At 20.7% G+C, this 12,564-nt stretch overlaps 1 protein-coding gene across 1 annotated transcript; it reads left to right on the top strand.

Moving 5' to 3' along the window:
* Positions 1–9,117: 9,117 nt before the first annotated feature.
* Positions 9,118–10,994, top strand: LOC128964937 (uncharacterized; the record flags this gene model as incomplete). The annotated part of the gene is made up of 3 exons (XM_054311596.1): positions 9,118–9,165; positions 9,628–9,742; positions 10,954–10,994. Coding segments are annotated over 3 exons (204 nt in total), but the record flags the coding sequence as incomplete, so codon positions are not given.
* Between the last annotated feature and the right edge of the window lie 1,570 nt (positions 10,995–12,564).

The following is a 12,564-nucleotide window of genomic DNA, read 5'->3' as shown; positions in this document are numbered from 1 at the left end:
CGCATTAGATAGAGTGTGTCGTAAAATACAAGAAGAATATTCTGAATTAAATATATTTGTTTCTTCAATGAAAAAATGTTTATTAACTTCGAAATCAAAAGAACTACTTTATAGAGAGACGACTGCTCTCCCGTTACCTCCTATTCCTGTCATTACCCGATGGAAAACTTGGTTAGAAACTGTTATGTTTTATCGCACAAATTTTGTTAAAATTGAAATGTTTGTCAATAGTTTGAAACAGGAAACTAACAATCAGTCAATAAAAAAACTTAAATTATTAATAAATGATATAAAATTTAAGAATCAATTATTTGATTCTGAAAATTACAAAATATTAATTGAATCCACAAAACAACTGATGTCTTCAAATATACCAATAAATGATCAAAAAAGTATTATTGATAATACTGTACAGCAATTGTCTGGTTTTGCTAAAGAAAAACTATTGATGTGTTTGGCAAAGAATAAAGATTTGGAAGACTTTTGTGATTCACAAGACTTTGAGACAAAATGTTTGACAAGATATGCACCGTTAAAATCAGTGGACATCGAGCGCTCTTTTTCTGAATATAAGAATATTCTCACTGATAGAAGACATAAGTTTACTAAAGATAATCTTAAATATCATTTTATTATTAAATATAACCAATTTTGTGACAACTAAACTATATATGCTAATTATAATGCAAAAAAAATAAAATTTATTTCCCGATTAATCTCCCGATTTTGTGATTTTTTACTCCCGATTTCCCGACCGATTTTGGCCATTTAAGCTCCCGAAAATGCATAAGTATAATAATAACACAACAAACAAATCAATGCAATAAATCATTTCATGTAATGTAACAAAAAGTGCATCAATATAATGGGATCTCTGGTTTGAATTGCTTTTTAATTAATGTATAGCACTGTTTGTAATATGTCTTGAATTATGAATTTTTTATTTGATTTACAATTAAGTGTAGGATTGATATTATGGGAAATGATTTATCTTATCTTAATTTGGTTTAGCCTTTCATAAGAAACAGCTTTTAAGAAAAAAACATTTATATAAAAAAATAATTGTTTTTAACCATAAAATTTTATATTATAAAAACATTCATAAAAATATTTTGTATTTATTGAATTAAAACTATTTAATTAAAATCCATAATCTTACAAATTAAATTTAAAAATGCCAACACATTATTATTAAATTAATTTTATTAATAAAATTAGAATATTAATCGATTGCACATATTATACACTTTTTATACACACAATAATTTTTTATTAAGTTAGTCATATGTTTTTAACACATATATTGTACATTATATTTATCGACATTTAAATTACAGTAAATAAAAAGGGAATATACTGTTTATATTGGTATACAGTCTAAAAAATAATATTATAGTTTTTACAATTTACTATAAGTTATATATACAGTATATTTCCACTATTATTTACATTGATTTTATCATCTCTTTATTTTTAAATAAAATTTATATTTATTAATATATAAAGCATTTATTATAATACAAATATTATAATATTAAATTATAGATTTCATTTTACAACAATGAAGTTTAAGAATTGGGTTAAAATTTAAAAATATAGTCAATTTAAGCATAAATTCAAACTAAGAAGAAACGATCATTAATTTGAATTATTTGACTATTTTTATCATTAATTATATGAAAAAAATGTTAAATACTAGATATTTTTGTATCTTATTTAATATTATTTTCAAACTGTCTTCAAATCATACATTTGAACAGATATTTAGGAAATATTTTATTAAATAAATTCAAGTTTTTGTGAATACTTTTTCTTGATGTTTAGCTATTATAATAATTATAAATCAAAATAATTACTATTTGATATGTGATTATTTTCTTACACAATATTATTTATAAAATAAATGCCATACAGATTATATGCATTATATACATACAGTGTAATGTATCGTTTATTTTATATACTAAATATTAGTTTAAATAAATATTTATTGTGTACTAATCAGCGACAAAGATAGTGAACAAAATTTGTGTGAAATTAAAAAATCATAAACACTTTCGTATTTTTATTCATAATCACTAAATGATAATACAATTGTATTGTATTTTATTATTTTATTTTATTTTTCCTTTTAATTATATATATATTTATTTATTTTCATGTCATATATAATTGTTAGTGCTTTTTAACAATTAATGTTTACCTATTGATAATCAAATAAATATATTTTTCATTATTTTATTTATATAAAAACAGAATATTAAATAAAATACAATATAAACATGTTTTTTGTTTGCAATATTTGTGTTAAGATAAAAATTATATATTTATAATGATATATAAATATGTACTGTATTTACAAACAATATTAAGTACATATAATTTATATGAAAACAAAACTTTATATAAAAACAATATAAAAACTGTTGCACAATATACAGTACATCCATTTACTTATTAATAAAAACAATATGTATTGAGTAAATGTATTTTATCAAGATGAATTTATTGCAAAAAAATATTAACCCGGATTATTTACAAGTTTACTATTAGTGAACTGTATTAAATTGATTTCAAAACTACTAAAAAAACTAAAACTATGCTTTTAGATTTTTAAAGATTATCATTATTTTAAAAAAAACTTTAATAAATGATCAATATTTGTAAGTTTAGTACATAATAATAATAATAATAATAAAAATATCCAGTGTTTGTTTAATACTAATAAATTTTTAAAATATAGGAAAAAAATAAAATCAAAAAAGTTGTCAATTTATATGAAATAAAATTTGAAACCATATAATTATACTATAGTTTCATTTAAAATATTACAATTGGTAAACTTACAGTATATTATTGAACAAACTTTTATATTATAAGTATAAATTATATGCTCTAATTTTGATATGAAACCCCAAACCAATTTTTAAAATTTAAACATTTTTTTTTGTTTTAAAATTGATATTTGAGAAAATTTTACATAATTTTTTTAGTGAGTACTGTATAATACAGTATAATAACATGCTATGCATTATAGAAGTGTTTTGAAAAAATGAGTTATTTGTAAGTATTTAAAAAAAATCTCAAAATTAAATTAATTGAATACATTGGTGTAACTAATTTGTATAAATAATTGCAATATTGTTTTGTAGTTTACAAATCACGCGCATATACCGTATACAATATCATTGATTTTGATAAAAACAATTGACCGCAAAATTTAATAATATTTCATTTAATACAACACTTAATTAGGATTTATTGCTCTCTTTAAGCCTTGAAATTTATATATAATTTATATATTCAATAAATATATAAGAAAAGTAATAGTCTTTAACAAAAACATATCTTTAAATATATAACAAAAATTTAATATATAGTTAATATTATATTTAATAATTTTTCCAAAAAAATGTCGAGTACTTCATAATTGAAAGACATATACAGTACAACTGTATAATATTATTGTTGATTATAAAGTGTCAGATTTAAACTTTTACGTAAGTTATGCCAAAATATTTTATTATAATAATAATAAGAAAAAATTGTAAATTATGTGAAATATGATATATTTCATAAAACATATATTACTTAAATTAACTATATTTATAATTTAATTTTATGCGTGACAAGTATAGTAATTTTTTTTTTGAATTAAATATTTATGATAATCTCATATGTCTATAATGTAATGTAAATTTTGCCAAACGGTATTGTAGACTGAATTTAGATAATGTATAAAATCATAAAATTTGATATCTTACCATGTTTACTACAATAGTATATATGATAATAAACATAACATTGCATACATTGTATAACGAAATCAAAATATATAATATTGTATAGTATAGTAATATTCATGTATTTTTCATATTTAATGCATAAAAACTAGTGTACAACTAAAACATATTAAATATTTGCTTATATAAATAACATTTGAGATTAGAGGAACTTTTTTTTAATTAAATATTGTTTAAATTTTAAACAAATTTCTAATCCCATTATTTAATGTCATGTATTTTCCTGTTTTGTTGGGACTTACATTTTTATCAACTTTGTAATATTAGATATCCAATGGTGAGAAAACTATTGTAGATATTTTAATATTTCGATAAAATTTATAACTCATATGAAATGGTGACGGGACAGCTATCTTGTAAAATAGTAAACTATTTTGATATTATTACCAAAAAAGTGCAAAACTTTTACATTAACACTGATTCAGTGGTTATTGTTGACCATCACTCTAAACACATTCAAATAACTTCTAATTATTAATATTATAAATGATTTGATTATCATTTATTAGTTATTGATTGATCCCAGATTAGTGTTGCATAAATTTAACGATTGATCAACTATTTCACAGATTTTAAATATTAACCTTAATTATAGTATATTTACCGGTCATCACTGTCCGCCATTTTAGGCTATCGTATGGCAGCTTATATGATAATCTCGACCACAGCAATATCAGCTTTTTTAAAAAAAAATCTTAATTTAGCCATGTCTAAGTAAATGGCCGTTTACGGTACTAATTTAATTTATGCAATTTTATTTTATTTTATTTAAACTTTTAGAAATAAATTGATTGCTAATAATGTCATTGATTTAACTTTTTTCTTGTACTAAATGAAACAAAAATTATTTTTGTCTTTCGTAAGAATTTTTCAAAGAATTTTCATTATTATTATTATTATTAATATCATATCATATCATATCATCAAAAACCCAATCTTTTCATTCAATATAAATGACATTAAATAATAGCAAAAATAAATGGTTTTTTTCAATTACTGATTTGTATTATATTTTTTAGTAATTGCAACACCTATTTGACTGTTTGGAGGAAATGATGTATAAGTAATAAAGTAATAGAGGAGGCGATGTCCTAATTATACTATTTTTATTATATATTTATATATATTTGTTGCCAAAAAAAGTGGAGGAAATTTTGTGCCAAAAGATCTCTAAGTTTAGGACAAAAGATAATTGATTGGATGTGAAGTGACATAAGAGTCAAACACAACAAATAAATTATTTACAATTTGTGTAAAAACATGTGTTAAATGACTGTTGAGGTATTGTTTAACATAATTTAGATAAAAAAATTTTTATCATTTAAAAAATTTGATTAATTATCAACAAATAATTCATTAAAAAATTATAACATTTAGTTTTTAAATACTTTAAACACATTAACATCTGTTTTCATAATAGTATAGTATTAATATTATTTTATAAAAATAGTTTTTATTTAATTTTAGTATCAGACAGTATTAAAATTAAATGTTAACATAAATAATACTTTAAAAAAACTATTTTATTTATTATCTAAATATAACAGTTTTAATTATAAATACTTTTTAAAAAATGTTTTGTTTATATTTTGTTTAAATATCGTAAAATTATTATTATATTTTATTTACAAAAACATGAACAAAAAATAAAAACTGTTATATAATTGTTTTTATAATGAATGTTAGTAAATACTGGATATTTAAAAAATTATGTTAATAATAAAATACAAAAATATAAGCCAATTAAAAAAAATCAAAGATATAAAAAACTGTTCATTGGATTCAATTTAGAAAAACCTAAAGTTGTTTATTATTGAAATATTCACTATTTTGCATCAAATATACAAACAAAATCAAATTGATTACACAAAAAATAATATTAATAATCTGAAAAAACAATTATAATATTATGATTTTATAGTTAATTATTACAACAAAAACTATCAATTGGGGTGTATGTTATAATTTACATGTAAATTGATTTTTAATAAATTTATATTGTTTAGAATCAGTCAATTTATTTATATTATTTTTAATATAAAAACAATATTAATCTAAAATAATTATCAATTTATGACTAAAATTAATTTAAAACATTAAATGTTAAAATTAATAATTTTATTATTATTATAAAGTCACAAATAAATTAATTTTTTGAGTATCATCATTAATTTTTAAATAAATAATAAAAAAATAAGTTTATTTATTTACAATAATTTTTAAATATGTTTATAATTTATAAGTTATTATATAAAGTATTATAATAATTAATAGTTATAGTTTTTAATATCGGAACAAATAATATTTGAAAAAATTGCAAAAATTATATTACAAATTATTGAAAATTGTCAGTATTTTTGTAACATTACTTCAATTTTCAGTATTATTTATAAAATTAGACAAATGTTTTCTTAAATATATCAAAACATAATTAAACATTTTTATTTTATTTTGATAGCTTATAAAAAATTTACATAAAATAATAATATTTATTTATAATTTTATATCATTATTTATAAAAAATTTTATGGAAAATTTCTAAATAATCAAATTTGTTAACATTACTCATAACTGTTTTATATTAATATTTTTAAAAACCTTTTTAAATAATAAATTTATTTTATAAATACAGTATTTAATAATATTTAACCCAATTTTAATTGTTATTTATTATCAATAAAAGTTTAGTTATAATAAAAAACAAAATTTTCGTTTAGCACTATTTTCTATTTATTTATTTATTGTATAATTTGATTCACTTTTTATTTATATAAATAAAAATAAAATATAGAAAAATTGTATTAATAGTAATAATGATGATATGTAATAAAAAAGTTAAACCATTGACCGATATTTATCTGCTACAGTAGTGGTTCATTAGACAATTTATTACGATTAATGTTTATTATAAATTATTATAACTATATATAACTTTATATAATCTATTGTGATATATCTTAACTGCTATAATAATAATATTGTTTTATAGCATCCAAAATCATTTTATATCATAATTAGTAAAATAAAGTAATTTTTATTTGTAACATATTTCCAAAAGATTTAGTAATAATTTTAACTTCAAGTGATATAACTTATTTAATAAATTAAATCATTGAGTTTTGTGTAGTTGGCACTCATTTTTAATAAATTTATGTGATTTAATCACTTACTTGTTGGCCAAACTTAGTTAACCGCAATAACTAGCGATATATTGGACACGTGTTTCGGAAAGAGATACTACTTTCCTTCATCAGCACTGGCGGTCAACTGAGATATATCTCAGAGCCGTGTGTTTACCATTAGTGAGGTTAGGGTGCGAGGGGTTCGAGATATGCAGTTATTGTGTATTTATTTAAGTAATTCAATATAATGTGAATGTTTATAGATTTGTGAAATTTTTAAATATAATTTTAATGAGAAAATTATTATTGTATATACAATGCCAACAGAATCACATTATATTGAATTACTTAAATAAATACACAATAACTGCATATCTCGAACCCCTCGCACCCTAACCTCACTAATGGTAAACACACGGCTCTGAGATATATCTCAGTTGACCGCCAGTGCTGATGAAGGAAAGTAGTATCTCTTTCCGAAACACGTGTCCAATATATCGCTAGTTATTGCGGTTAACTAAGTTTGGCCAACAAGTAAGTGATTAAATCACATAAATTTATTAAAAATGAGTGCCAACTACACAAAACTCAATGATTTAATTGTGAAACACATTAATGTGGACGGCCTTAGGAGGTACAGGTCATGGGAGAGAGATATGCTGAAAATAGTCAGGTATAGAGAACATATTACTTTTAATAAAAAATGTTATAATTATGATATAATTCCCAAAAGTTTAATTGTCAAATCAGTTGACAATATACCCGAGTCTATACAAGCTGCTAAAATATGCAGTCTAACTTTTCTTAAAAATAGATTGAATGCATGTTATAAAAAATTAAAATTTTTATATAAAATAAGTGATTTAAAATTCAAACAATTTAGTAAATATTTACCTGATAATATTATTAATGATATTAAATTTAGAATTTTAAAAGTTTCTAATAAAACAAAAATATATACAAGGTCAATTCATAAAAGAAAATTTAATGAATTACTTGAATATCATAATAAAACAAAAAATAATAAAATAAATAACATTAATAATCAATTAGTTAGTAATAACTGTGTTAATAATACCTGGGTGATAAATTTATCTAATAGAAGTTTTAATAATACAGAAATGTCTATTTTATGCTTAGATCCCAAATTTCAAGTAGTACCCAAAACTATAAAACCTGAGCAATTTATTGCAAATATTGAATCAAAAATTAGTTATTTAATTAATGATAAACCTAAAATTGAAAATATAAGAATTAATTTAATAAATATTTTTAAAAATATGAAACTAGTTAAACCTAATTTAACAAAACAGCAATTATTAGCATTAAATAAAATTAAAACTTATAATGATATAACTATCACTAATGCAGATAAAGGAAATAAAACAGTAGTTATAAATAAAATAGATTACATTAATAAAGTTGAAAATATCTTATCCGATAAAATGATTTATAAAAATATAGATAATAATTGTATAGAATTAGTTGCAAATAAACTTAAAAATAAATTAAGATTATATAAAACACAAATTAATAAATATGAGTATAATAAAATATATCCAACTAATTATAATATGCCGATAGCATATGGTCTAATTAAAGTACACAAACCAAATAATCCAGCCAGATTAATTATACCATATAGTGATCATCCATGCTCTAAATTAGCTAAACAATTATCGACAATAATATCCCCTAGTTTAAGAAATAGTATATATTCACTTAAAAATTCAAAACAATTTGTTGATGATATTAAAAATTACAATATTACTAATTCAGAGATAATGATATCACTTGATATTATTAATTTATTTACTAATGTTCCACTTAATTATACATTAAATTTATTAAAAATTAAACTAATTAAAGACAATACATTGAAAACTAGAACATCACTATCATTAAATATAATATTAGATTTAATTAATTTTTGTATGTATAATAATTATTTTTCATTTAATGGTAAATTTTATTTACAAATAGCTGGTTCCCCAATGGGTTGCAATCTGAGCCCAATAATAGCTGAAACTTTAGTTTCTCATATTTTTGAAATATCATTAAATAATATACAATTTAAACCTAATTATATTAGATTTTATGTAGACGATAGTTTTTTAATAATTAACAAACGATATTATGTAAAATATTTTAATCATATTAATACTATTATTAAAAACATAGGAAATCTAAAATTTACAATAGAAATTGAGAATAATAATATATTAAATTTTTTAGATATTTTGTTAACTAGAGATAATAATAAATTAATTACATCTATATATCGCAAACCAACACATTCAAACAGATATTTAAATTATAACTCTCATCACCCAACACAACATAAAGCCACAGCAATGAAAACATTAGTAAATAGATGCTTATCACAAATTAATGATAAATATAATTTAAATAATGAATTAAATTTATTAAATAAAATATTTACAGAAAATAATTATCCTAAAAAATTTATAACAAATACTATTAATTCATGTAAAAACAAATATCACAAACAAAACAAAATAAATATTAATAAATTTGATATTACAAAAACAATTTGTATACCATATTATAAACACTTAAGTGAACAAATCAAACAGGAATTGTATAAACATGAAATAAATGTTATTTATAAAAAAGGAAAAAATATTAAAAATATTTTAAATAGTAATCCCAAACCCACTTTTTTAAAATCAAATATTGTTTATGAAATTAAATGCAATGAATGTGATTTTGTATATATTGGTACTTCTAATAGAAATTTAAAAAATAGAGTAAATGAGCATAAAAATGCTATAAAAAATAGTTATATAAATAAAAGTAACATTGCTTTTCATGCAATAAAATACAAACATAATATTAATTTTGATGATATTAAGATATCATATATTGAAAATAATTATAATGCTAGACTATTTTTAGAAAGTTGGAGAATTGAAACTTTAAAATCTAAAAAACAAAACCTAATGAATGATAAACAAAACTCCAAAACATGTATACCTAATTCATATTTATCTTTAATTAAATAATATTTATATTCATTGAATAATTATGTAATGCCTTTCAGATAACAGCCCTATATTGGGCTGTTTCTGTTGGCATTGTATATACAATAATAATTTTCTCATTAAAATTATATTTAAAAATTTCACAAATCTATAAACATTCACATTATATTGAATTACTTAAATAAATACACAATAACTGCATATCTCGAACCCCTCGCACCCTAACCTCACTAATGGTAAACACACGGCTCTGAGATATATCTCAGTTGACCGCCAGTGCTGATGAAGGAAAGTAGTATCTCTTTCCGAAACACGTGTCCAATATATCGCTAGTTATTGCGGTTAACTAAGTTTGGCCAACAAGTAAGTGATTAAATCACATAAATTTATTATTTAATAAACTTATTTTAACATTAAATGTGCTATATTTTCAATGATATACAAAAAACAATATATTGTTTGTAAAACATATTAATCACCACTAGTTTATACAAATTTTTATTTTATTTTATCATTTTATGTTTGGGTAACCAAAATGAGAGCATTCATTTATTTTAATAACAACCCTATACCTCCTAAACCACATAAACATAAATAAAATCGACAAATTGTMTTAAATATATTTATATCAAATTAGTTAATAACAAATTCTATATTTTTCAAACAATAAAAATCTAAGGAAATTTTTTATAACATTTATATATATATAAAGACAATTAATAATAAAAAATTTTTAATTAAAAAGATACAAAACTGAATTATTTTATTACTGAATTACCCATTATTTTCCATTTCTATAAACTATCTATTATTCATCGCCTGTATCTTCATTAATCATTCAAATAAAAAATTAGCCAAAAATTGTTGTTTTTTGAAAAATCATTTGCCATTAAAACAGTTTGATATGATTTTGTTGAAATTTTTTTTTCATTTATTTATGTGAATTAATTGTTTTTGTATTTATAAGTAAGAATAAAATAAATTTAATTTATTTTGCAATTTTTATTATGCACAAAAACTAAGGTGTTTACCAAATAAACAATTATATGCTACCGAAAACATAAAATGACTTATTTTTAATTTTTAAAATAACTTTATTATTATTTAATATCAAATTTTGCTGATTCATAACATTGTAATTCACAATATTTTTAATACGGTTAGAAAAAAAATCACAAAATTATTTAAATATTATATTTTTATATTATTATATAAATAGAAATGTTATCTTAAGCTTAGTATAACCCAATTCAATGGATTTATAAATGGGAAAGTTTGTGAAACCCTACAAAATAGTTTCATTGTTAACATTTTAAATAAAAAATATTTTTTTTAATTTAAAAAATTGATGATTATTCACAAAATTGATAAACACATTACACATTAATTAAAAATGTGATTAATGAGTTCAATACATCGTTTAGTTTAAATATTATAATTATTTTGATTTTTAAAAATTATTTTAAAATATAAATATTACTATTGATAAAGTTTTATGTTGTTTATAAGCACACACGCACACACATACACACATACACACATACACACATACACACATACACACATACACACATACACACATACACACATACACACATACACACATACACACATACACACATACACACATACACACATACACACATACACACATACACACATACACACATACACACATACACACATACACACATACACACATACACACATACACACATACACACATACACACATACACACACATACACACATACACACATACACACATACACACATACACACATACACACATACACACATACACACATACACACACACACATACACACATACACACATACACACATACACACATACACACATACACACATACACACATACACACATACACACATACACACATACACACATACACACATACACACATACACACATACACACATACACACATACACACATACACACATACACACATACACACATACACACATACACACATACACACATACACACATACACACATACACACATACACACATACACACATACACACATACACACATACACACATACACACATACACACATACACACATACACACATACACACATACACACATACACACATACACACATACACACATACACACACAAAGAGAGAGAGAGAGAAAGAGAAAGAAAGAAAGAGAGTTATCTATAATATTCGTATAATTTAATTAAAACCCATTTTCATTTGGAATAAAATAAATTTATTTCCTTTAAAAACACTTGTTTTTGGGTTATTTTTAAATAATATTAATTTATTGCCTAATATACATAAACATTAAAATAAACGTATTATTATTATTTGTTTACATAAAAAAGTAATTTTGGTCAAACATATTATTTATTTTATTAATTTTGTTATTTAGCAAAAATATACTTTACTAATGAAAATTTATTAATCAAATATTTATTGTACATAAATTGTTTAATATTGAATATAATAATTTATTTTTGAAATTTACACACAAAAATATTAAATTAATAAATAAATGTTTGTAAGGTTTTTAATCATTTAATTTAATAAAAATAATTTCTATAAAAATTAAGATTATTAAGAAAAACTATTGAATTATCAAAATAATAAAATTTTA

This window comes from Oppia nitens, unplaced genomic scaffold (genome assembly GCF_028296485.1).
Source record: "Oppia nitens isolate AA-2021 unplaced genomic scaffold, nextdenovo-longstitch-racon4-pilon3 scaffold10_pilon_pilon_pilon, whole genome shotgun sequence".
Taxonomy (NCBI): Eukaryota; Metazoa; Arthropoda; class Arachnida; order Sarcoptiformes; family Oppiidae; genus Oppia; species Oppia nitens.
The sequence above is the reverse complement of the archived record's forward strand: the minus strand, read 5'-3'. Positions and strand labels throughout refer to the sequence as shown.